The sequence below is a fragment of the Dunckerocampus dactyliophorus genome, chromosome 1 (assembly GCF_027744805.1).
Source record: "Dunckerocampus dactyliophorus isolate RoL2022-P2 chromosome 1, RoL_Ddac_1.1, whole genome shotgun sequence".
NCBI lineage: Eukaryota > Metazoa > Chordata > Actinopteri > Syngnathiformes > Syngnathidae > Dunckerocampus > Dunckerocampus dactyliophorus.
The window spans coordinates 43,368,709-43,394,878 of record NC_072819.1 but is presented as its reverse complement, the minus strand read 5'-3'; the positions used below and the strand labels follow the sequence as shown (position 1 = coordinate 43,394,878).

At 40.9% G+C, this 26,170-nt stretch overlaps 3 protein-coding genes across 7 annotated transcripts in view; 2 read left to right on the top strand and 1 right to left on the bottom strand.

The window, feature by feature from the left end:
* Positions 1–2,358, top strand: part of ptpdc1b (protein tyrosine phosphatase domain containing 1b) — a 16,668-nt gene extending 14,310 nt beyond the window's left edge. Inside the window, exon 11 of the mRNA XM_054779020.1 lies at positions 43–2,358. Within this exon, the coding sequence (XP_054634995.1) occupies positions 43–168 (126 nt within the window). The 3' untranslated portion in view covers positions 169–2,358. The remainder of the gene's footprint in view (positions 1–42) is intronic.
* fbxw12 (F-box and WD repeat domain containing 12) lies at positions 193–6,364 on the bottom strand. 4 transcript variants are annotated; one of them, XM_054779315.1, is made up of 10 exons: positions 5,822–6,360; positions 5,718–5,755; positions 5,479–5,645; positions 5,291–5,415; positions 3,587–3,793; positions 3,339–3,503; positions 3,040–3,250; positions 799–980; positions 605–735; positions 195–521 (listed from the first exon to the last, which is right to left on the bottom strand). In XM_054779315.1, exons 1-10 carry the CDS (start codon positions 5,912–5,914, stop codon positions 422–424), a joined length of 1,419 nt encoding a protein of 472 aa, XP_054635290.1. In that variant the 5' UTR covers positions 5,915–6,360; the 3' UTR covers positions 195–421. The 4 variants fall into 4 exon arrangements, with proteins under 4 accessions (XP_054635377.1, XP_054635201.1, XP_054635290.1 ...); XM_054779402.1 differs by having other exon boundaries at positions 193–521; positions 3,040–3,145; positions 5,718–6,364; XM_054779226.1 differs by having other exon boundaries at positions 194–521; positions 5,718–6,362.
* Positions 4,637–26,170, top strand: LOC129182914 (protein Wnt-7a). Of its 2 annotated transcripts, XM_054779698.1 has the most exons (5): positions 4,637–4,656; positions 5,020–5,648; positions 8,093–8,319; positions 18,582–18,853; positions 20,342–26,170. In XM_054779698.1, exons 3-5 carry the CDS (start codon positions 8,223–8,225, stop codon positions 20,822–20,824), a joined length of 852 nt encoding a protein of 283 aa, XP_054635673.1. In that variant the 5' UTR covers positions 4,637–4,656; positions 5,020–5,648; positions 8,093–8,222; the 3' UTR covers positions 20,825–26,170. The 2 variants fall into 2 exon arrangements, with proteins under 2 accessions (XP_054635673.1, XP_054635589.1); XM_054779614.1 differs by lacking the exons at positions 4,637–4,656; positions 5,020–5,648 and adding an exon at positions 7,572–7,899.

The following is a 26,170-nucleotide window of genomic DNA, read 5'->3' as shown; positions in this document are numbered from 1 at the left end:
GTCCAAACTCTTTGTCAACAAATGATGGTCACCTTTCAACAGATGGGAAACAATGAAGGCCAAGTGTATGAGTCCATGACAACAGTCCTACGATGTGTCCTTGAGGACATGAGACGTGTTGCCACCAAATCAGAAGAGCTAACAGAGTCTTCTTTTTCTTTCGTGTAAATACTGCAGGCCATTGATGAAACATGCAGCCGACACCAAGTGCCTTTTGATCAAGATATTTATTATGCAATTGCTGATGTTGTGAGATGAATACAAATAGTCATGGTATGGAATGTCACCCCCATACTGAGGTAACCCAATGAAGAACAGGTTTTTATGTAATGTTCTGCCTTAAGACTTAAGAAACCTAGTCTTAGAATAACCAAGGAACCTCATAATAAAAGCAAGCATGATGAACAGTGAATGCCACAACTCACGATGTGAATGTATAAGCCTTTAAAACATCTTTGCCATCTTTTCCTTCAACCGAACCAACAATGCTGGAGTAGTCACAGCAGACGTGGCTGAACCCTCTAAAACACAGAGCAGTAAGGTCAAATGCAATATTCACACACTAATATTTAATGGCAGCAGATACTGAAATGTTGAAACACACCTGGACATCGTGTGAGAACCTCCTAATAAGTGGTATCGGCTATCCAAGGCCAACCCGTGACCTCTGTCATGTCTCCAGGTCAGCACACGTAAGGAAAGGTCCTGAGATGCCGTTACCACACGAAAGCTATCCTGTAAATTGACAGTGCTTTGATCACTTTTTTGCATTCTGTTGGTTTATGATAAAAACCTTACCACACATATAGAAGTAATTGGCATGATGTGCTCTTCAAAGCTGGCAAGCAAGACGCCTTTCAAAGAGTACACCCACAGATGACGATCAGCTGCCATCACAATGCAGTTGCTGTCTTTTGCCTCGAGAAGAATGTCGGAGGATGTGCTATTCAGTGCCAAGGGGAAGGACTCCACCTGCTGGACTACAGTGAAACGTAGTTGCTTTTAGATCAGAAGTGAAACTTTTTCCACAGTGGGCTACATGTGATACAGAGCATATGACACATGTATATGCTAAGAAGTTAGGAAAAAATGCATTTCAGCTTTGTGATATAAGTGACATATTATTAATATCAACTTTGGTTTTTGCTCTTTTTTTCCCCATTTTTGCTGTTGATTCTTTAAACATTTTTAAATATTTCAACTTTCTTCTTAAGGGCCGCACGGTGGCCTAGTGGTTAGCATGTTGGCCACACAGTCAGGAGACTGGGAAGACCTGGGTTTGAATATCCACTGGGGATCTCTTTGTGGAGTTTGCATGTTCTCCCCGTGCGTGCGTGGGTTTTCTCCGGGTACTCCGGTTTCCTCCCACATTCCAAAAACATGCATGTTAGGTTAATTGGAGACTCTAAATTGTCCATAGGTATGAATGTGAGTGTGAATGGTTGTTTGTCTATATGTGCCCTGCGATTAGCTGGCGACCAGTCCCCTGCCTGTCGCCCGAAGTCAGCTGGGATAAGCGGCATAGAAGATGGATGGAACTTTCTTCTTAAATAATCTTCATAATTTTCTTTTCAAAATATTATGACTTTATTCCCATAATACTATAAAACTTTTCCCCAACCTAATTTCCCAAAAATTCAAACTTTATTTTGTTTGTTTCGCTTAACATGACAACTTTTAAAAAAATATTTTTTTTGTTTAATATTTGTGATCTGTTCCATACTTATTTATTCTTATTCTATTTTCTTATTTTTGTAGTCTCTCATGTCTTTGCCTTGGTTGTTTTATTTTGTGATTAAGTTCATTATGATTTTTGCACAGCTGCTGGAAAAATGTGAATTTCTCTTGAAGATCAATAAAATATCGAAAGTATCTATTTCAACTATGCTACTAAAATATATATATAGTAAATAATTACTAACATATAATATACTGCTCAAAAAAATTAAAGGAACACTTCGAAAACACATCAGATCTAAACTGGGGGAAAAATGATCTTGAATATCTTTCCTGATAATAAGTGGGTGATGTATTAGTAACAAAATGATGCCACATCATTTGATAGAAATGGAAATGATCGCCCTAATGATCGCCATTTCGGCTGGCTTTTTTTTGTTTTTTTCCCCCCGTTTTCTAAATACTTCAACTTCTTGTAAGTTTTGTTCTCGTAATTATTCGGGATGTCCAATACTGGCTTTTTTGCCGATAACTGATATGCCGATATTGTCTAACTCTCAATTTCCGATATCAACCGATACCAATACGTGTAACAGGACTGGACTTATTACCTTATTATGTATTATTATTACTATGTATTATTATTATTTCTTATGTATTATTGTACAACAAATTTGACATGATCCGTTTCATATTTATTTATTCTTATTTTATGTTCTTATTCTTATTTCTCATGTCTTGCCTTCTATCTATCTACTTTTTTTCCCATATTGTCCAACTCTCAATTACCAATATGTGTAACATATCTCCTTTCATGGAATTAACACCGCTGCCACGAGTGGCTGCCTTTAAAGCAACTGTTTGTTTATTCAAGCACATTTTGACGCGCCATGAGAGCGACGCCCCGCATCGGTGTGATTCACATTTTTATGCCAATATTGGGGCGATATTATCGGATATCCCTAGTAATTTTGACTTCTCTTGTAACATATCTTTTTCCACAACCAAAACGTATGCACAAGTTTTTTTTTGTTTGTCATAATATTCCGACTATTGTCTCCTAATATTTTGACTTATTCTTGTAAAATTTCTGCTGACCTTTCCATTTTTGCTGTTGTTTTTTTTTGTTTTAGTTTTCTCGTTAAATTATGTTTTTAGACTGTGCCGCGGGCCAACAAAAAAAACAGCCACAGACAGGCCCCCAGGCCACACTGTGGATATCTCTGCCTTAGATGAAACGCACATTAGAGAGTGTTGTAATCTGGTCAAAAGTGGTATTATTTGAATGGTTACTATTTCAGACACTCACTACAATGGACATCCGAGGCAGGTGTCTACATTTCTAAAAATGTCCTTGCTCACCTTGGATCTGGGACTTGTACTTTGACTTTTTAATGCTGACATCGAAGACAGTGAGGGCTTTGTTGTTGGTCCGCTCTTTGCTGTGGACCGTGGCCAGTCTGGCAGACTGTGTGGGGATGAAAACAGCAGCCTGGCATCCCGTGACTGGTACTAACTGGCACAGAGGATCTTCGTCCTCAACTGGAGAGGTCAAACTCTCAGTGTAAATCACCTGGCAACAACCCCCTCGTCAAAAAACCCCACCCTAAATATACAAAAAGGTACAGTATATTGCAATTTGTCAGAAAACAATGACATACCTTTGGATGTAAATCAACAATCTCCTTGGATCCAGCCAAGATCCATTTCTTGTCAGGTGACACCAGGACTATGTTCACCTTAAAACTGTCACATACCATCATATTGGATTTTTTTGTCAAAGCCAAGCCAGCTAGTGTACACAACGACCCCTGATTTGTTCCAACCTAGATAAAAATATGAGTAAGGATACAAGCTATAATATCGTCAATGCTAGTTTAAATATTCAAAGAAAAGTGAGGATTCCTACCGATAGAAACCAATCGTTGTCCTTATTGTACTGCAGTAACGTACAGTGTGTGGATGCGGCAGAATAGGATGCCACCTCCTGGCCAGTCTGACCCTGCCAGACCTTGATGAGACCAGTGGAGTCTGCTGTGATGACAAAGTCACTCTGCTCGTCACGTATGATGCTTGATAAAGGCGACTGCTTCGCACTGCACCACAGGAGTTCACCCTGAGCGGAAATAGACCCAAATTAGCCAGAGGAATTTGATGGATTGCATTGTCTAGTGTTGCAAATTTCAGCTTTAAGTCTATTTGCATAATTTAGATTTAATTGTGGGTGTCAGCACGACTCTATGCTCATGCAAAGTTGGAAGAACCATATTTGGTCCGGCACTATAAAAGCAGCAGGGCATGCACGTATCAAATTTTAGTGATTTATTTTATTTTTTTATCCAACAATTTAAATATAGACGTTTTCTCAGAAGCAACTAAAACACTCACCCCCCTAAACCTCACTCATCCAGGTCACGCAGCCAGCGTTATGGCCTGCACACACCGGGGATCAAACCCCAGTCTGCACATCCCCCCTGGATGAGAGTGAGGTTTAGGGAGATGAGTGTAATAGATGCCAGCTAATTTGGCTGTGCGAGGATATACATTGTATAAACCTCACTTCCTCAGGCCTTAAAGGAAAACTCCACTTTTTAAAAATTTTTTGTCCATCATCCACAATCCTCATGTGAGACATGAACAGAAAAGTCTCTCTTTTCTGTGTGTTCTAAAGTTATAAAAACAGATCAAAAGAGAGCTCTTTACTGCACGCAATGGGAAACACATTCCGCCTATAAAGCCTTCTGAAAAAAACTAATAATGTGACATGCATATTAACCAAGCTACAGCGACATTGTTGTTATTATTAATAACATGGTTACGCCAATTGAACTACGTTACTGGCTTATTGGTACATTCCCACACCACACCGGCTAGCTACTAGCCGGCTAGCTACTAGCCGGCTAGCGACTAGCTTCACCACACACCCGCCGACAGCGCGTCAGCGCCGCGCTCTCAATGCCTCAGACCACTACCAGAAAGGTAAAGCTACATATTGGAGCTGCCGCCATTGCTGCTGTGTTTATTCTTGAGTTTGGAAAAGTTAACTCTAGGTGTTGGTGTTAGTTTCTATCTTGCTATGTGAAATTAATGCGCCGAGGAAGGAAGTTCCGGTCATGCTTAAAAGGACCAAAATACGGCAAAATACTGTATTACATACAAGTATTCCATGTTATCATGAATGTACCTGTTACTACATGGCCACAACATGTATATAAAACCATAAAACCTTGTTGGAGGTTTCTGAAGGTGTTTTAATAGCGGTCTTTGTAGGCAGCATAGGTGTGTGTGTCCCATTACGTGCAGTGATGAGCTGTCTCTTTTCATCTGTTTTCATATCTTCAGAACGCACAGAAGAGAACGACGTGTGTTCATGTCTTACATAAGGATTGTGGATGATGGGCAAAATTCCAAAAAAAGTGTAGTTTTCCTTTAAAGAGTTGACAGCCCAAGACTTTTAGCTCACTGGCTAGCGTTGCGTGGGTGACCACAGTTACACATGCCCCTTAGATCTGCTGGTTTATGTTTAATTTACATGTGTAATGGATGTTAACATAAAAGATTTCAATGTAACAATATATAGTGCATGTAGAAATACTGATGGGTTTTCACTGACATTTTGGATGTTCCATGCTCGGACTGTACCATCAGTCGAAGCACTGCAGACTGTGGTGGATGCGCTCCATAGGTCAGGACTAACAGGTGAGCTCCCCTTCAGGTAGACCAAGCCCACTATGCTCCCTAATGGAAGACAAGACTCAGACTGGAATCGTTCTGCACTTAAAAAGCAGACTTATGTCAGACCTGTGTGGCCCCGAAGACTTTCGCAGGCATATCCCCCAGTCCGCCCTTCCTTCATTTTCGTCTCCAAATGGGACCGTCGCACGAAGTATGTCTTCCACGAGTGATTGACGAGTGGGCTCGCCAACACAGCCTGGCTGCAAAACCCCCATCGCTGCAGGCACATCTTCCTGGTAAGAAGTAAATATTGATTTCGTTTTTTTTTAAATTTCCTTAAATGTAAGGACACTGAAGAAACGTACCTCCAAAGCCACTGAGTCTCGGCAGCATGGTGCCAGTGCTGCAAAACAGAACAAACTTCATGTCGTGTTGTCAAAGCTACTTCCGCATTTTGGAGGCTCCTTACCTTGCACACGCTGGAGGCGCTGATTAAATCTTCCTCGGCCAGAAAGGTAAAAATATGAATGAGACAGTCGCCTATAAGGTCCTGTGGGTTCATACTGACGTTGTAATATCACCACTCGTAACTCAAAAGCGTCATAAAGTGTCAAGATTACGCAACATGCAGGAAGAATTCAGGAAGGCCGCATGCATGCCGTGCATCCTGCCAAGAGGTGTCGCCGTAATAAAAGGAAACCGGCCCAGAGGGAGTTCTTCCGGGCAGTACAGGTACACACCAAAGGAGGGAATAATGAATGTATTTAAAAATGTAAAGATAAAACAGGCTAAACATTTCAAATATGCGTTTACGTCTTAAAGTTAGAAATAGTGAAATTGTTTGTGCGTGTCAATCTGGGCATGTCTGGATTAAAGCGTGTTTTTTAAGTAGACATTTTCTTACTGCAACCTTTGCAGGGTTAAGAAACTTGGAGTAATCTAACTGAATGGCAATCATCGCAAAAGCATAAAAATGACCCATTTAAAAACGAAATAAGCAGGCAAACAGCTGTGGTATGCGTGTGTATCACAGTGGGAGACCTTTTTGCCCTTTACAAAACACTCAATTGGTTGTATTTGTTTAAAAGTAAGTCATATATAGTAAATAGTAAAAAGGTCAGTAAATAGTACATACTGTATAAGTACAGTAAGTACATACAACAGTAGCCTGTCTGCTATTTTGAAATAGAGATTAAGTAAAAACATTTTCCCGCTTTTGAATGGAAACAATTGAGGGGTGTTTGTAACTAAAAATGAATCATTGCAGTGTGGTTGAAGTAAAGACTTGATATCTTATTATACGAAAATCAACTATTTAAAAACGTATTTTAACAAGCCCTGAAGATGCATCACCACCCAGATGGTCATTTCTTTTGGCCTAGTATTTACTGTGTGTATATATATATATATATATATATATATATATATAGCATATACTGTATATACTATACTGTGCATAGTTGTCCATCTGCATTGTGCATTATTGTTTTTAGGGACCAAGATGAAGAGTAAATTATCTGCATTAGAGAGGAAGAGTGAGGAACCTTTAATGGTTTCATTCAAGATGCAAGTAAGAATTTCACAGCCGTGCAGAATATACTTAAAAAAAAAAAATGTTTTACAGTAGATGTGGAGCACAAAGCTTCTCCGGGACCTCAAATCCAAACATAATTTGTGTCAGTGGTGACAAAGAGAAAGCTATTTTTCAGAGTAGCATTTCAGCTGCAAAATGAATGTAATAATCATGTTTCATAATGCTTATTGTGCTGTTTTTGCTGTGATCTCCCAACGTGTGCTGTCTGATTTGTCTGACCGTGTTGCTGCCACATCTTCGTGAGGTGTCCCTCTGTTCCAAGTTGTCATAGAAACAGCATAATGAGTTTTTTGTTTGTTTTATTGGGCATGGGAGAGACACTATCATTTGTGCACTGTAGCCTTTACAGGTGAACTTAATTTGACCTTCTCTAAACGTGTTTTTTATATATAAAAATACCACTGACTCTTATAGATTTTCCGTTTTGGAATGTGAAGTTTGGAAATTTGAAATGTGTCATTATCAAGCCCCGGAACATGAATCCAACACCTGAATGTAGAGTTTCTCAAGAGAGGGAGAGACAAGATTCTTCCGTGGGGCCCCAAGTCTCCCGTGGCCACGCCCACAGAGATGAGCGCGATATAAAGCAGAGACGTGCGGGTAGCACAAGAACTGTGAGAAGTGGACCATCGCACCTCTAGAGAATTACCTGCGTGGTGACGTCATCCTCGCAATGACAAGAGGGTCCGGCAACCAGGGGGCCACCTAAAGGGAATTTGGCTCGACCTGGCAATTTTAAAAAAGTGGGGAGGACAAGTGTTTTGAATGTTTTTCCTGCTTGTGGAGTTCCCTTTGGAGTTACCTGAGGTGTGATCGAACGGAGAATAAGCGCCTTGAGTTCCTCCTCAGCTGCAGCAGTGGTTGCATGACAGTGAGGTCGCGATGAGTCGGAGAACACGACGTTGGATTTTAAGAGTTTTACTTTGTCTGGGGATTGTTTACCTGAAAATTGGGTGAGTTGTGCTTGTTTGGATTCACGCCACACGGACACTACTTTGTCCCATCTTGGTGTCAGAATTCCAAGTAACTCGCAGCATCTTCCAAAATTGTATGCTTTGTTGTTTTGACAATCAAATTGCACTTGACCCAAACTTCATCAAGATAATTATTAATTCATCAGTCCAATCCATCTCTTTTTCTCCACAGGGGCTTCTCCTCGGTGGTGGCCCTTGGAGCGAGTATTATCTGTAACAAAATCCCCGGTTTGGCTCCCAGACAGCGGACTATCTGCCAGAGTCGCCCCGATGCCATCATCGTCATCGGAGAGGGCGCGCAAATGGGCATCAACGAGTGTCAGTTCCAGTTCAAAAACGGGCGCTGGAACTGCTCGGCCCTGGGCGAGAGGACCGTCTTCGGAAAAGAGTTGAAAGTGGGTATGTTGCTATCTGTTCATGTTTGTTAATAATCGGAAAATACAGTCAATTAACTGGGTGCGTAATTGTGCGCCCTGTGCGTAAACTTGCATCCCATATCTAATTGCACACTGCAGTAAGAAAACAAATCCGTTTTTACAATCACATCGTTACATTCCATTACATATGTAGTAGTTGGTGCACTTGATCTTTGAAATTACCACTTAAAAATAACAAGGAGGCCCTTAAGAATGTACCTGCTGTTTGCTGGATCTTTTCTTTGTGTTCTCATTTTGAAATAGAATGAAAAGTACTATTTTTAATTCTAGAATGCTTGCTTTGGTTGGACCTTAAATACATTTAAAGCAGTGTGAGACCTTTTTACCAAGCATGTATAAGAGGTATCTGGAGCCAACACTGTAACAAAGCGCATGTGAATAGTCGCAGCCTTTCTTTTCATCCCAGGCTGAGTCTCATGAGACACATTTTCACTGGTCTTCATTATCCTGTCTGCTGATGGGTGCTTCAGCTTCCACTGTAAGGCCCGAGATCTTACCACGGGTATAAGTTACAGTGAGGAAAGTACCATGTTGGGCTAGTCGGACATGGACGCGTCCTACACCAATTGGATCATTTGTTGACTGCTTTATTAGTATGATGTGTTTAATATTAGACAACAAATTAAATTAAACCGGGTAGATAATATGCTAAGAGTTAGAGAGAAGTTTGAGAATAAATAAGGTGCTTTTGCATTTTTTCCATTTCAGGGTAACCCCCACACCCCCCACCCTATTCAGTGCAAACAAAACCTCCTAAACCTCTTTTTACACAAAACCCAGTAGCTTGCGCCAGCTGTTTGACGCCATTTTGCCACCGCAAATGCAAAGAAAGGCTGATCCTGGTCATGCTGTCAGAAACTAAAACAGTGGCATTTGACAAGCTGAGTTGTTTTGGCCCATCAGGAGTTTTGGTGTGCGCATGAAAGCCTGCACCCGATCCACGGCTTGGACAGCCATAGCAAATAGATTGGTTTCACAGATCAGATTAGCCCAGAAGCCAAGTGGTTGCAAATGGAAGCCATTGTTGGTGCCCCAACCCAAGCAAGGGCTTTGCTCTTTTAAGCAACAAAGAATGGCAGGTTTGTGGGTAGTGCAAGGTGCATCGCTTTGCTATGATTGGCCCTAAAGGTTCGACTGAGCTTATTGAGGAGAGGCTGAGAGCATAAATATCAGTTCACCCATCAGTCATTACACTCTTATGAAGGGCTCATTTCTGGAGAACCTGTACACAAAAAAATGTAGGGTTAAAAAAAATGAACCACACTGCACTCAGATGTGACTGAGTGCACCGACACACCTTGTTTTGTTGGCCTGGAGCCCATTTAGTCTGTGAAAACGTCCACATAATTTATGACTTTAGATGAGATTTTTTTTTCTTTCAAAGTTAGAAAGGCAGCACACAGTGTGGTATTGGTGAGCTGGGTGGCACAAGGAAGCATAAAGAAAGTGATGCTGTAAACAAACAGCGACAAGAGGAGTTTATTTACACACAGATATGACGGATATAATCAGCTGTTTCTTGTTTGCTTGATAATGAAAGGGGAAAAAGATATGCGACTGCGATGTTATGATGTTTTCATTCGTTTTACACAGTTTCCAAATAAGGCCTCTTCTCTTTGCAGCGTTTCATATTTCGCCCAAGAGCTGCTTGTCACACTCTTTCGAAGAGTCTTGTCAGATTAACCTTTAGTTAATTGTCAATATTTCCGCATGTGTAAATGATTTGTTCACTGGACTCAAATGCAGATAACGCCAGGATGGAGATGCTCATGACTTATACGTTTGCACAGTATGTGTCACTTCCAAGTGGATCAATAGCTCTTTCCCCTTTTGACAGCCCTCTTATTCATGCTGCTTTGTTGACTAAACTACCAGCAGCCATTTTGGTTCACGGACAGGACAGTTTCCGGGTCAGGTTTCAAAACACTGGAGCCGTTTAGTAATTTAGTCTCTGAAACAATGATGTCAGCACGCATACTGTTAATTGATAATGTTGAATAATTTCTTTAAAAGTAATAATATGTTGCCATTTGATCGTATAATATACAGAATAGTAAGCTTGTGTTTTATTGCCATGACAACCCCAGATCACCTGCTCTGAACATCTCTTCAGAGTTGTGTACAGTCCTTGAAGTAACTTCTATAACTTCTGAACATGTTTTTGTTGTTGCTTGAACTTATTTAGCTATTTTTATATTCAGAACCTGTTGGCTATGAAGCCAACTATAAATGCATGACACATGTTTTTAGCGTAATGGAAGTTATAATATTGTGTAAGTAACTTCTTGTTGCTCGATTTATACACAACCCTTGCATGTAGGATGAACTAACAAACAGTAGTCTAACATCGCCACAATTGTGTGCCAATTATTGATTTCTGCTCGAATTATCTGGAACGTATACACTTAAAATACTATGGAAAAAAACGATTTTTTCTTTGCACATTCCCTGTGTTTTGTATTGCTGCTGGTTTTGCTGTGATAATTATGACATTTTGTTGTGAATTTAGTTTCATATTGGCCACATTTTGCGACTAAAATTTGAGACATTGCAAGTAAATGCTTCATCTACACGAGCATGTGAGACCAGATAAAAGTATGCATCTCGTATTGAGTTGACAAGGGACGCACTTTGTCCATTATTACCTTGGGAATGAAAAATAGTCTGTAAAATGTGGAGTCAGTTGACGACAGCTAAACCTTTCAATCTCAGCTCAACTTTCAATCTCGTTGCTGTTCGACTTTTCTGGCATCTTTGTTTCCACCTAGTCTCTGGTCTTTGAACTTCAAATGTACCTTTTTTTTTTTACCAAAATAAATAAAATGGACTCCCAGTCTCTTGTTGCAAAAATTGCACTGAAGTAAAAATCAACAACAATAAAAAATAGATCCTTCCTCTCTTTCTCTATTAAGAACACTCCAATAAGAAGCACACGCAACAATAAAAGCAATAAAGAAAATGGAGTATCACATCACTGTAAAGAAAATTGTGCTTGCATAAATAATGAACATTGGGTATTATTCCTTAACAGGAAGGCTGAACATGCAGCAAACTACACAGTCTGTGAGTGTGCACCGTTTTGTGCTGTTTTGTTTATATTTACTTTGCTCACCAAACGCCTCAGTAAGCACTGACTGTCGGGACAAAGGCTCTGCTGCACCTCCAGCGGTAGTTTTTTTTCCAAGTTGGGTAAACTGGACAGGATGGTTGTGTTTGAGGTGCACATGCAAATTGCTTGTATTCCCCTTCTTCAATCGTCACTACTTTGCACCAAATGCCACATATTGGTTCGTCCGTGTTCATGCGCTCACCCTGTTCATTCTGTTTAAAACCGAAATATTCCCACACTGGGGCTGGGGCATTTGGCTTAGAAATCAGGGCTATCCCAATCCAGATATTTTGCCTTCTTTTTTATAGTCTTGCCGATCCTATTCATTACTCGGGGTGGAGGAAATAATTGATTCTTAGATGCATCGTGATACGGACATTGACGAATGTTAATCGATTCATAAATGTCAATAATCGATGCTGACTGAACAAAAAAAAACCGAACAAAAATCGGAGATCGGAAGTGCAGAAGTTTATGGTGGTGCAAGTGTCTGGAAGCACTTTAGCTTTCACGCAGCTGAAGGTAAAAATGAGCTGGACAAGAGCAAGACAATATGCAAGCTTTGTCATACAAGCTTAAAATATGTTGGGAACACGACAAATATGGGAAACCACATAGCACGTTTCCACCCGAGCCAGGAGGAAAAACAGCCAGCTGAAGTTGCTGCTAACCAGATAATAATCGAGCAGGTGATAACAAGTTTTCCACCCAACTCGGAAAAGGTGAAGCGAATCACAAAGTCAATCTCAACTTTTATTGCAAAGGATTTGTGGCGATATTCAGTGGTTGAGAAGCAGGGCTTTCGTGCTTTGTTGCGCACTTTGGAACCCAGATACAACGTCCAATCGCTACGTTATTTCACTGACACTGCAATTGTGAATAAGGGCAGCCTAGTTTTTTTGGTTATTAATAATATACTTACGTCTGCAAGCATTATTCTTGTATGAGAGCCGCTGGTACGGAAATCTATATTTTGTATGAAAGCTGTTTTTGACTTTGCTATACAACAAAAATATTATTTTGTCAGAGATTCTATGCTTAGGATTTTACTTTGAATTCAGAAGTCTATTATTTATTTGTGAATAATGGCAGATTTTTTCTGTTGGTCACTCAGAATATGCTGAAGTTGTTAATTTTCTACATGCTGCTACTGGTGCACTTTACTTTTCCTGCTGGTTCTGTGCAATGGGAAATATGTTGGTAGAGGTAACCTTCCAATTATTAAAAGATAATGGAAGTAAATTCATCAGTTTCATGTTTATTTTAATTGTGGATTATTACACATATGCTTTGTTTTAGTAGTACACAGCGAGTAAAAATAAATTATATATAGAAAAAAATAATCCATGAAAAAATTAACAAACTATTGATCACAAAAAAAGATGCATCGAGATGCATCGATAATCGTTTTATCATCGCATCACAGGCCTCTGAATCGTAATCTCATCGAATCGTGAGGCGGCCAGAGATTCCCACCTCTATCCGGTACTGATCCTTTTTTTTTATAATATGCTTTTGTTACAAACATCAATTTGTAGAATTGAATATGTTATGGAAATAGCTCTCCAAAGCATTAATAATAATGCATCCAAAGTATTGCTGAATTAACTTTTTTGTGACACAGTTATAGATCAATTTGTGGTGTGATTTAGAATATATGGAATTTTTAACAAATTCTGTTCAGCGCAATATGAATTTATTGACGGTCCCGAGTGTAAAAAAACAGCGGTTAGAGCAGCACTTCCCGTGCGAGCCAGAAATTTTTCATTGGGGTGGCCAAAGTGAGGCCATTACTCACATAAGAGTAGCAATAAGTTGATACCTGAAATGTCTAGATGGCCAGTGGGGTGGCTGGAGAGTGACCAAGGGTGGCCACGACCACCACGTAACTGCACCACTGCTTGCAAGCTTCCTGCACAATAACACAGCAGTCCTGGCGCAGTGAGGGGGAACTACCGCTTTAGCTACGGGGCCGAATGTCCAACATCCAAGATGAAACTAACTTCACCACGGTATACCGCGGACATGTCTGCATGGTGGTGTTGTGTTTTGTTCTTGCGGATGGCGGGAGTCGAGTGGCAACCAGCTTTGAGGCCCATTACTGCACATGTTACATGGTGGAGCGTGGCTCAAAGTTACCGATGTGATACGGCGACCGGATCGTCCCGATATTATCTGATCTTCAAAATACAGCGGATCGGCAGACGATCCCGATCCTGAAGATCGGATCGGGACATCCCTATTAGAAACCATCGCTTTTGTGCCTTCATACCTACTGTATTTGCGTTTGTTTGCTCACGATGTTAACTTGTGCTAACGCTAACCTGGTGGACTTGAACTCTGTATCAACTCACTAGCAGCCCTGCCTCCACCTACTGGGATAAAGAGGCTGAATGGCTGAGAGGAGGGTTCACTCCCTTCGTTCATTCCAACAGAGCACCAACACGCCCAGAAACTATTACTATTAGAGTAGTACTACTTATATAAAGTGGCTTCAAGTACCATGGTCACATGTGGTTGAAGCCCTAGAACAAAATCCATTACTTTTTGGTCTTAAAAATGAATATAAATTCATATAAAACCAACAAAGAGGTGTACATGATACTACTGTATGACTTTGAGTACCTAGGTCACATGACCTGCAAGCTATTAAACAAAATCTTTGATTTTTTTATGTTAAAATTTCATATAAAATCCAATAAAATATAAAATTGGAAGAAATGGGCGTGAAAAATACTTTTAGGGTAGGACTAATCATTTGACATGCTTATATATCAGTTGATGGTTTGATATAGAATACTGGATTTTTTTTTTTTTTTGTAACAAACTCTCTTCAATGCAATCGTAATTTATTGATGGTCCCTAGTATAAACAACCAGCGATTAGAGCGACACTTCCAGTGTGAGCTCACCACACCATGAGATAGCAGTCCGGGCACAGTGAGGGGGAACTACCGCTGTTGCTACGGTGCCGATTATCCAACTGCCAACGTGAAATTAACAGCGATGTAGACAAATATCCAACGTCCGACTAACTTCACCACGGTGCAGAGAGACCCCGCTTGTCATCCAGCCTGTGTGGTAAGAAGAGGGGAGAGAGAGGGAAACAAACACGCATGCATATGCATATGTCAATTTATCGAGGCCGGTAAATTATTGACTTAGTTTTTTTTTTTAATCGTTCGATTAATCGATTTATTGATTGTAGTGACAGTCCTAACCACTCATAAAGCTGAACACTGAATTTGTACTGTTTTGTATTGTCCTGTCTAAGCAGGACAGATGTTTGTTTTTATCATTGCTTCTGAAAGTTCTCCACGGCCCAGTTTGGCCCCACGTATGGACCCCTGCTTTAAATGAAGCTACGTTTGACCTCAGCATATGATGAAAATGATAATGATTAAGCTGTTAGGTGTGATGACAGGCTGGTGGTTTCTGGTCTATGGTAAATATTGAAGGAGTAATAGATATTGTACACCACAGTCATAACATGACATGTTATAAGGTGTGTACTGTATGATGCCACCAAAGAGGCCTTTCAGAAGCTAGGGACTGAAACAGGGTGGTTAGAGAAGACAGTTGTCATTTATTGTTCAAGCATTTATCAGTAATACAGTGACTAGGTTTTCGTGATGAATCCGTTCCAAAGGGTCTGTCTAAAACCAACTCTTGGGAAAACTGGGACGGTTTTTCCATAGGAAACAAAAGTAAATCCAATTGTTCACACAAAACACTTTTAATATTGAACAATTAAAATTTTACATTTAGAAAATAATTTGAAATGCATATAAATGGCAAATTTAAGGGATAAACGACCGTTTAATTGGGGGTGAATGATAATTTAGAGAAATTATGACATCATACCGATAAATCCAATAACTGATCAAAAAAAAAAAGCTCCAATGAGACGAGATTACCCGTACTGTGCTGTAAGTGGGTTAACGTGAGCAAATCAAGAGCTCCTTCCGTGTGACATGCTACAAATGGCCTGTCTTAATGCCCCCCTGAGCTCACTTGTAAACATGGCATCGATTGTGTCGGACATCTAACTGTTTTAGAGAAAGACATTTCACTAAAATGCTCCAAAATGCTCTGCAAACATTCTGCGATGAGGGAAAAAAAAACATCGAACTTCAACACATCAGACCTTATCAGCCACCTGAAACGCCAGCATCGCCACAGTGCCCGGGGCTTGTTACCATTGCCACGTTGTTTGAAAAGTGCAAAAAAGTTTGCAAGGGGGGCCCGAAGCCTTAAGCGATCTGTCATTTCATCATGGAAATGATGGCACTGGATGACCACCATCGTTGAATACACCGCATTTTGTCAGCTAGTAAACCCCTAGGAACCTCAGTTTGTACTTCTGAGCCTCTGAGATTTTTTGTTTATAGTTTGGTTAATAGTAGTGATGTCGTGATATTTGTTAAGGACAAATCTACAGGTGCAGTTTGTCAAATCCAATTTTGTTTGCGTCATTCTTACTTCCAGATGTGCACAAACTACAGTTAAAAAATATAGATAAAATATAGACATTGATAAGATATAAAAAGTTGACCGCACAGTGGCCTAGTGTTTATTTAGCATGTTGGCCACACAGTCAAGAGGTCTGTAAGATCTGGATTTGAATCTCTGTTGGACATCTCCATGTGGAGTTTGAATGTTCTCCCCGTGCGCGCGTGGGTTTTCTCCGGGTACTTCGGCTTCCTGCCACATTCCAAAAATATACATGTTAGGTTAATTGGTGACTCTAAGTTGTCTATAGGTAGGAATGTGAGTGTGAAAGGTTGTTTGTGTATGTGGTCTGTGATTGGCTGACGACCAGTCCAGCGTGTACACCACTGGGATAGGCTCCATCATACCCCTGCGACCCTTATGAGGATTAAGCGGCATCGAAAATGAATGAATGAATAAAAAGTTATAGGTATTGATATTTGCTTGAAAAAAAATTAATGTGCTTCCCTACATTTAATGTCACTTTTACCTACTGTAAGTGAAGACTCACAGTGAAGACACCGTTGAGGTAGTGGCGAGGGAGGAAATGTGGAGAGAGCAACATGGACGACATCTTTAAGTTATCTCTTGAGTTCAACTTTGGCCCCATGGTGGGTTATTTTGCAGCCAAGATAAAATTTAAAAAAATCTGACTTGTATAACTGCATTGGAGCCACGTGGTCAGGATGTCTTAGAGGGGCGACGTAGCTGGGGGACAGTGACTTCCATGTGGGAGTTGAGAGCATGCTCACAGGCACGTTTTGTAATTAAGTCACAAGAACACAGTTGGACTCATGCAGTGTATTACTAACATGACAAGATTGAGTCACCAATGTGTGGAATTCCTTGTTCGGCCACTCGAGTCCACAGAATGATGTGTGAGCAAAGGGACTAGTTTTTGTCACATTCTCATTTGAGTTTGCCAAATGAATGAGCGTTACAGGATGTCACGGTGTTGTGGAAACTAAGTATCGTGAGGTTTGGTGTTGGGTGTGCAATCCAAGATGGCGGAATAAACCAGCAATACTGTGAGTAATCCATCCACATTTATTAATACCAAAAGATTCAATGTGCCAAAGAATAAATTAAAATAAAATAAAAAAAAATTCTCCACATAATATTGTATGATACCTGAGACCGTCTACAAGAAAAACTTTGTTGAAAACTGAATCATACAAAAATTGGGGCGTTCAAAAATGTCTGGTTTGCGTCTGCCACAGTTAATTAATAGTGTTTCGGTTAACATTGAAAATGTATGCCATAATTTGGCCTCAGTTTGCGTACTTTTTCCGATTAGCATATGATATGGCACGTGTGAGTGCATGAGTCCACTGCACGAGTCTAAGTCTTAATGTATTTTTAATGACAAAATGTCCATTTAGCTTGCCATTACATGGAAACAGAAACCGGACTCAGCTGCGTCGCCCGTCTATGATGTCCAAAGCGTTAACCCAACAAACAGGGTTTTTATAGTTTTACAATTCTAGTTTTACATGCATAAAACAATTCTAAAGGCATATAAATGAGAAATGAAAGGGATAAATTAATATTTAAGGTTACTTTTACCCTCACTGGAGACGTGACTGTTCCCAAAGACACGATGTGGCAGCGAGATCAACACCTTCCTCTTCAACACCACCTTCTTGTTTTATCACGTTCTTGAATTCAATAGTGTTTCTCACCTTCTTTATCAAAGGCTGGCACTTGCAACTTTCTCTGGCTCTCTTTTGGTTTATTGAGGTGAGAAACACTATTGAATTTAAGACATAATTCATGGCAAAACAGGAATTTGGAGTCTGTGTTGACCTGGCTCCCATATCGTCTTTGGTAACAGTCACATCAAGAACCACGTCTTCAATCAAGGTAAAAATAACCTTAAATCTTCATTCATCCCTTTCATTCATCATTTCTATGTATTTATATGCATTTCAAATTGTTTTCTGCATGTAAAACTATAGTTGCAAAACTATAAAAACTAGTTTTTTGTTAACATTTTTGGCATTCTGGAACAGATTAATTGGATTTACATTATTTCTTATGGGAAATCAGTCAACAGTTTGGACACGCTTTCTCATTCAGTAGCATGGAGCATAGATGTGTGTCCAAACACACACATATGTAGTATATATTGTATTACCGTATATTATTAAAGTGCTGAAGTGACTATTCTGTTGAACTTGTACAGTATATCACATTGCTTTTGGACAAGATTTGTACGCTTTCCTTTTTCTTAAGTACGATTTCGGGCACCATTTAAGCATAGGCACTGTTGCAATAGTACATATTTGGCACCAATATCAGATAAAACGTAAACAACACGCAACCTCAACCACAAGCAGCTCAAATCTATTGCCCTAAGGGTGGGGTTAAATATTATTGAAATTAAAATATCATAAGCTAACATGCACATCAAGGGTTTGTATGTTCTGCAAGGAGTGCAGTTACACATAGCAAACATTTCAACCAACAGGCCACGAGCCCTTTAGTAAGTGCATCTTGTTTTGCAACACATTTTCGGTCAACTAAACTCCACAACTATAGAGGCAGCCCGGGAGCAATGTAAGAAAATAGACGTTCCCTTACTGCCGCTTAAACGCTGATACATTTCATTCTTTTCTTTTCAAGGAAGTAAAGAAGCGGCCTTTACGTATGCCATCATTGCGGCAGGGGTGGCCCACGCCATCACCGCTGCCTGCACGCAGGGTAACCTGAGCGACTGCAGCTGCGACAAAGAGAAGCAGGGTTTCTACAGCAGGGACCAAGGCTGGAAGTGGGGAGGATGCTCGGCGGACATCAGCTACGGCCTCAGCTTCTCCAAAGTATTTATTGACGCCCGGGAGGTTAAACAGAATGCGAGGACGCTCATGAACCTCCATAATAACGAGGTGGGACGCAAGGTAAGTTGCACCCATCTTTAAAGTCACTGCTTGTATCTGCGGGTCAAATGCAGGTCCTGATACCCGCAGTGACCTGGCAGCCTCTGCCAGGCTGTAGCGGAGGTGAACTTTGCCAGAGATTTGCTTAGCAGGATAAAGGTGGCTTTTAGTGAAAGAGCTGTCTAAGCAGGAAGGATTGATTACAACCCTGATGAGAGAACACATTGGCATTGGCCGAAAAGAGTCTCTGTTGTGCCGCACCAGTGGGACATTATCCAGTTACTTTTGTCGCAAACGTTCCTCTAATATCATAAATTGGTTATGTTCCTTTTTGTGCACCATGGGGCTGCAGCGATGACTGGAAGTCAATGCACTCTTTCAGTTCACTTTCAATTATTGGATGTAATCTAATCCATTTCATTGTTATTCACAGACATGACTAAAATAACGATATGCTTTCATTTCCTGCAAGAAACAAACCGAATTTGCAGCACCAAGACAGACAACAATTGTGCGACAGGATACAAAGAGGACAAACATACCGTTCTCCTGCTCTTTTCAGCAGGCCAGCGCAGGGTGACAATGAGACTCCATTCGGTCTAAGAGGTTAAAGACCGAGTGGAGTGACGTGCCAAACAGCCAAAGCGGACTTGGTGAAGAATAAAGAGCTCAGCTTTGGCCAAGTTAACTCATATCCCCTCCACCTCTCCCTGTGCCAGAAAAGCCTGATTCACACAACCAACACGTCCATCGCCTCGCCGCCTGAAAGGCCTCACAATCGCCCTGAGATCATTTTCTATGTGCACGTCAGGGCCGTGAATCCAAATTGGCTTTTCTGGACAGCAAATTTGTCTTCCAAGAAACTTTGAGCAGTTGTTTTGTCCTTTTTGCTAATAAAGGGGCTCTCTGTTTTGATAGCAACCCCCCCCTCCTTTATTTATGCTAATCAAACGCAGTGACAATGAGCTGGAGCTCCCCTTGGTCCAATCATCCACACAAAGGCTGTCACAAGTGTTGGTTACACAGCAACTGATGGATTAGGGCCGTTGAAGCCAACTGCTTTATGAAGTGATTTGGGTTTTAATGGCACAGAACATTTGTGTTCATATGGCATCTCTGGGATGCCACGTTAACGCTAAACTCCCAACATTTACATGGGAACACTCAGAGTTCACACTGTTTGGAAGGAAAATTCCTGTTCCAGCCATTGGTGCTGCTCGTTGTCATCATGCTGGGCTTTAGCAGTAATCCCAGTCACTCTACGCCTCTGACGCTCACTCTTGACATTTGTGTGTTGTGTGTGGTGACTACACACACAGGGGCTGATATCTGATATGTTATTTTGGCTTCTGTGTGTACGCTATCATGCAGCAGTGCGATGGGCTTCCATTGAATTCTCACTTGTCACGCTGTTATTACGTTGCATCCTGTAGACGTCACTAATTTGCTTGAAAATTATTATCAACAAAACTATTTAGGGTAGTTGCTAAGTTGTTTTTGTGTTTCCAGGTCCTAGAGAAGAACATGCGACTGGAATGCAAGTGTCATGGAGTGTCAGGCTCCTGCACCACCAAAACCTGCTGGACTACACTTCCCAAGTTCCGCGAGCTCGGCTACATTCTCAAGGAGAAATATGCCCAGGCGCTGCACGTGGAACCGGTCAAAGCCAGCCGCCACAAGCGCCCTAAATTCCTGAAGATCAAGAAGCCATACTCTTACCGGAAGCCTATGGATACAGACTTGGTGTACATAGACAAGTCGCCTAACTACTGCGAGGCGGACACTGTGACGGGCAGCCTGGGGACGCAAGGGCGGGTGTGCAACAAGACTATGATGCAGCACATCAGCGGCTGTGACTTGATGTGCTGCGGCCGAGGTTACAACACGCACCAGTACTCCAGAGTATGGCAGTGCAACTGCAAGTTCTTGTGGTGCTGCTACGTGAAGTGCAACACGTGCAGCGAAAGGACAGAGGTGTACACGTGCAAATGAGAATATTTATTGGACGGCGCTGGAGTGCATGCGGTTGTGAATGCGTGTGTGTTTTCTCAATGGTCACGGACAAACTGGATCCATGCTGCACGAGGAGCTACTACTGAGACATATGTTGGATGTGTTGGAAGACTTGAAGCTACATGGACACGTGGTTATAGGAAATGGAATACGGTGCACGGGATGGCTGTGCCGTTCACACTGCTGTCTTTCACATAGGGAATGACTCAGCCATGTGGAATATTTAACATACTGTGTTTTAGAGAATGGAGATAATTAATATTAATTTATTTGATAAGAACTACTGATTTTGTCCATTATGGGTAAAAAAATAACTAAATGTTGGGAGGGCTTAGTTTATCAAAGGGATCAGAAACTGTTAACACAGCGGATTTATTCAGTCCGCCTGGTGTTAAACTGGTGTCGGCTCCTCATATTAACTTGTGACCCGCTTACGTCTTCCCTTTTGTTTGCTGCTAGTCCCGAGAATCCCATTTGTTTAGGTCGAAGCTTCAAAAACACTGGCACAATTTCCACTTTTGGTAAATATTGGTTCATAGAGTATATTTTGTAAGAGCCTATTTTTGTATGGATGTCTTATTTATATCTGTTGCATAATATTCAACGTTAAGCTCTGACACCTGTCTGTTAAAAAAAAAAAAAAAAAAAAGCTGATGTATGTTAGTTTGCCCCCTGCTGTCACTGCCGTGGTTGTGTAGTGTAAGTAATAGAAGCTGTTTCTATGTGTCTTGTTTACTGCATTTCATGACTACTACTGATGGAATACAGGAACAGAATAACACCAACAATGCATGATTTTCTTTGTGTTTCCTCTGGCGTCCATTTAAAGCACGACAATCCTGCTTTAACATGCTAGGTTCAATATCATGTTGAGGGTACAGTGGCTTGAAATAACAGGAATAATGTCTCAGGATGACATACTTTAGTGGTGGATAATGTTGGTGGACCAACCAGGGCACGACATATTGTGTTAACTAGAGATGCTCGATATTGGCTTTCTTACCAATATCCGATATTGACCAGCACTTCATTAACGATACTGATATCATCCGATACGGAAATAGGCAGTAGCCTTTCCCTCAAACTTATGTCGCCACTGGATGCATTTTACAAATACAGTAATCCCTCGCTACTTTGCGCATTTCACAGCTTCACTGTACCACGGTTTTTCAAAAATACTGTATATTAAATAATAAATCATGCTGTTTTGTGGTTAAACGCTGCCTATTATTAGTAACAAATATGCATCTTTAAGCAAGTTTTACATTTTCTTGCCTAAATTAAGCGTTTTCAAGCTTAAAAATGGCTAAATGAACTAAAATACAAATACAAGGCATTCAGAAGATGCATTCAAATACATGTTTTTGATATGTAGTATTCTACACTGGTCAGTAGGTGTCAGTAATGTTTCTGTAATGTTTTGGTGAAACACCAGCTTTCATCGCAAGCTTCAATTATCTCACAACAGGCACAGAAATCCCCAACACAAGCTGCTGTTGCGGCATTAAACCACGGCAAGCTCAAACTCAACTCTGAATCCCCGACATCACTTCCGGTCCTCTCACCCACTCAGCTCACCCAGCACCGGAACACATTTACAGCAACACACATAAGTACAAGTCTTATTTATGTCTTAAATGGCTTATTTTCTGTTATTATGTCTACTAAATTGGGTAATATGAATTCAAAAGTGACTATAGGGATGTTATTTCATGTCTAGAGGGCTCTAATAATGTTAAAAATCGTATTTAGAAGGTTGTAAACAGGTCTTCCATTCTCTCGCTAAAATATATTTGATTAGAAAAAAGGAATCCTACTTTGCGGGAATTACGTATCACGGTCGGGTTTGGAACCAATTAACCATGATGAACGAGGACTTACTGTAAACACTTTGTGCAAAACAAGACAAATACTGCAATATGCAGTAGAAGTTATAGAAAAAAGCTAGTATGTGTGACTTCCTCAGGTGTGATGTGTAAAGATTAGAAGTAGGGATGCTCCGATCGATCGGCCATCAATCAGTATCGGCCCATTTCTGTGAAAAATCACAAGATAAATGCCTTTCAATGCCGATCACAAAAGCTGACCACCTGTGGCGACTACTGTTGCATCCTGCCTGCGTAGTAGTGTCTTGCCCTAACTAGCGTCTCGGGCAGCGTCCTCCCACCTTCCTTCACAGCGCGCAGGCGTGCCAAAACAAACAATCATGTCTGCCGTGTGGAACTTACCTGCCAACACATGCCACGCAGCTCGTTAAAAAGCTTTAATTTAATAAAGCATTTGAAGAACAAACGCATGACGGAGTATGGTGAGTTTTCAAGGCTCACGGTGCTAACGCAGCCATGAGGCCAACCCTCGCCCGTGTGTGCGTGACAGTCAGAGGGCTAAGCTAATAACCCCAAAAATAATTGAATTAAAAATAATTCATCGGATGTGATGACCAGACTTTCTCAGCGGCGGAAGACACCGTGTTCGCCGAGTGCGCTCTCCCTAGAGCTCCACCAATGTAGTCTCACATCCAAACTCCCCTTAAAGAAGGCGTCTCATCCTCTGTAAGTTTCGCCAGCGATATACCGTATGTTCTCTTGAAAAAGTAAGTCACATATGTTTTTGTCTAAATTAACTTCATTTTATGGTTCCTTTTTTCAAACCATACAGCCACTAGCAGGGGTGCAGCCAGAAATTCTGGGTCCCATGAAAAAAAAAAAAATCACGTTTTCCCTGCCCTTTATTAATTCATTACTAATTTTATAAGTTATTGCCTATTTTTTGGGCCCCCTGACAGTCAGGGGACCTTGGAATTGTCCTGACTTTCCCCCTTTATATGGCACCCCTGGCCACTAGCACTCAACATAAATATATTCAAAATGTATAATTAATCCCTGTGATCCCTGTATCGGCCGATTTCACTCCTGGATGATCGGTATCGGAATCGGCAGCATAAAACCCTGATTCGAGCATGCCTAATTGGAACTAGTGAGGGAAGACACCTTACCCCCCCTCACTTTACGTCATGTTCTGAATGACAGGTTGGACTTTAGTTTTGGCTTTCCTTAGTTTTCACAGTTTTTTTGTTTTGTCCTCTTATTTTGGTTTTCTGTTTCCTGTTGCCGCGATGTGCAGCTGTTTTGCGGTGGCTGGTAAGGATGTGCGGCGTTTTTTGTTACTACTATTTAGCTGGAGCCGCGCCGTGAGTTAAAGTGTAACACTTTACAGGCATATTGCATATTTACAATCCAAGGGCGAAACTTCAAAATAATTCTAGACAACAAGCATACTGAGCTAGCAGGTATGATGCTACGTGGAGCGCTCACTGACACACTCGGAAAAAAACCATACCAACATGATCCAAAATCTAACTTTTCTGCCAATATCGGCCATCCCTATTGTTAACGCTGAGTGCTAATGTTACTCACGTCAATTCTCTACTGTTCCTTTAAGTAAGCAGCAGTGATGCATAAATGACATAAAAACCCACATTACTCATTAAATTGTGATCAATTGAGCATTAGTCATTAGTTTAACTTTCAGATGATGACATAGGTTAATTATTAATAGCAGCTCGGCTGGCAGTAGGCTCATGATGGGCCACTCAGATTTTGCCATGGTGATAAATCATTGTATCCTGCTATGTTTGTGTCCATGCATACAATGGCGACAGAAGTACAAGAGATGTTCTGTGAGAGGGAAACGTTATTCAGGGCTTAATTGAGGGCCCATCTTGCCGACTGGGAAGTGGTTGAAGGTGTCGAAGGAGAAGACGCGTTCTCTAATAGCAGGGTACCGATGTAATTGATGAGAATAGTTGGGCTGACTGTGACGGTGATGGCTTGCTCAGTCGTGGGAGTGGGAGCTGTCAGGTGATAGATGACTCGCACATCTGCTTCATTCACTTCTGGGCCGCTCGTTGCTACAACAACCTCAATGTTGCTCAGAAAATGCGGCGCAGTCTCCAAGAGAGGCCGGACGACGTGTCAGGGAAATGTTAACGATGCCGAAGCCCACAGTCGTTACGGATTCCACTCTCATCGGCATGGGAGTGGAGCAAAGGGGTTCACGGTGCTGACGGAAAACACGCTCCTGGTCTTCTTTTGGGACTGATAAATGTGGCGTGTTTAGGTATTCACCTGTGCTGCTTTTCTGTGCAATTTCCCCAGGTTAATTAACGGTATTTTAGCCATATCGTGTGTCATTGTCAGGGATAATCTGCCCAGGAGGAAGGAAAAAAAGAGGCAGCGATGGGAACAATAAGGAAGGCTTGTCACTTCTGACAAAAGCTTTTCATGATATTGCCACAAAAGGTTCATGGAAGACTAGGCAGCCGCTCCGAAAGCTCAGGTTAAACCTCAACAATTTTTGTGCATCACATTACCTCATGAACACTTACACATCACTGTGTTTTTTTGTGGTACTTATGGAGCAAACTAATAGCTTCAAAAGGATTTGGATTTAAAGTCGTCCCTTGCCACTTTGCGCTTCAAATCTTGCGGCTTCACTCTATCCCGTTTAAAAAAAATAATACATTAATTAATAAATCATCACTGTGGTTGACTATAGCCTATTATTTGTCAAAAACATACATATTGTATGTATTTTTGCCTAAATTAAGCATTTTCACGCATAAAAATGGCTAAATGAACTAAGGTACATATATAAGGCATTCAGAAGACGCATTCAAATACATGCTGTTGATATGTAGTATTTTACGCTGGTCATTATGTGTCAGTAATGTGACATTAATGAGACAATAGCCACTGCAGGAAGCACTCTGTGATAATGTGACTCTCAATGCTAACATGTGAGTCTGTATCATGTCTTATTGATGTCTCAAATGGTTTATTTTCTGTCTACTATATTGGGTAATACGAGTGTATAGTCAAACATGACTATAGGGGTGTTATTTCGTGTCTAGAGGGTTGTAATAATGTTAAAAGGTGTATTTAGAAGGTTGTAAACAGGTTTTTTATGCTCTAATTACAAAAGTGTTCCATTTAAAAAAAAAAGGAATCCTACTTTGTGGAAATTCACTTATCAGGGTTGAGTCTGGAACCAGTTAACCATGATAAACGAGGGATGACTGTTCTAGCTTCACATAACAAGCGCTTGTGTTGCGTTAGCACTAGCATCAGTGCCAAAGTGTCTTTTCAGAGTTGTGCATAACGATCTTACAAACTTTGCTAAAGCTAAACAGTGAACAGTTTATTTATGTTTGATTGCATCTTAAAATTAAACCTCACGCTGATTTCCTAACTACCTCTCATGTTGTGTTAGCACTGGTGTCAACACTAAGCTACTTTTCATTTTTTGCTTTCTTACAAACTATTA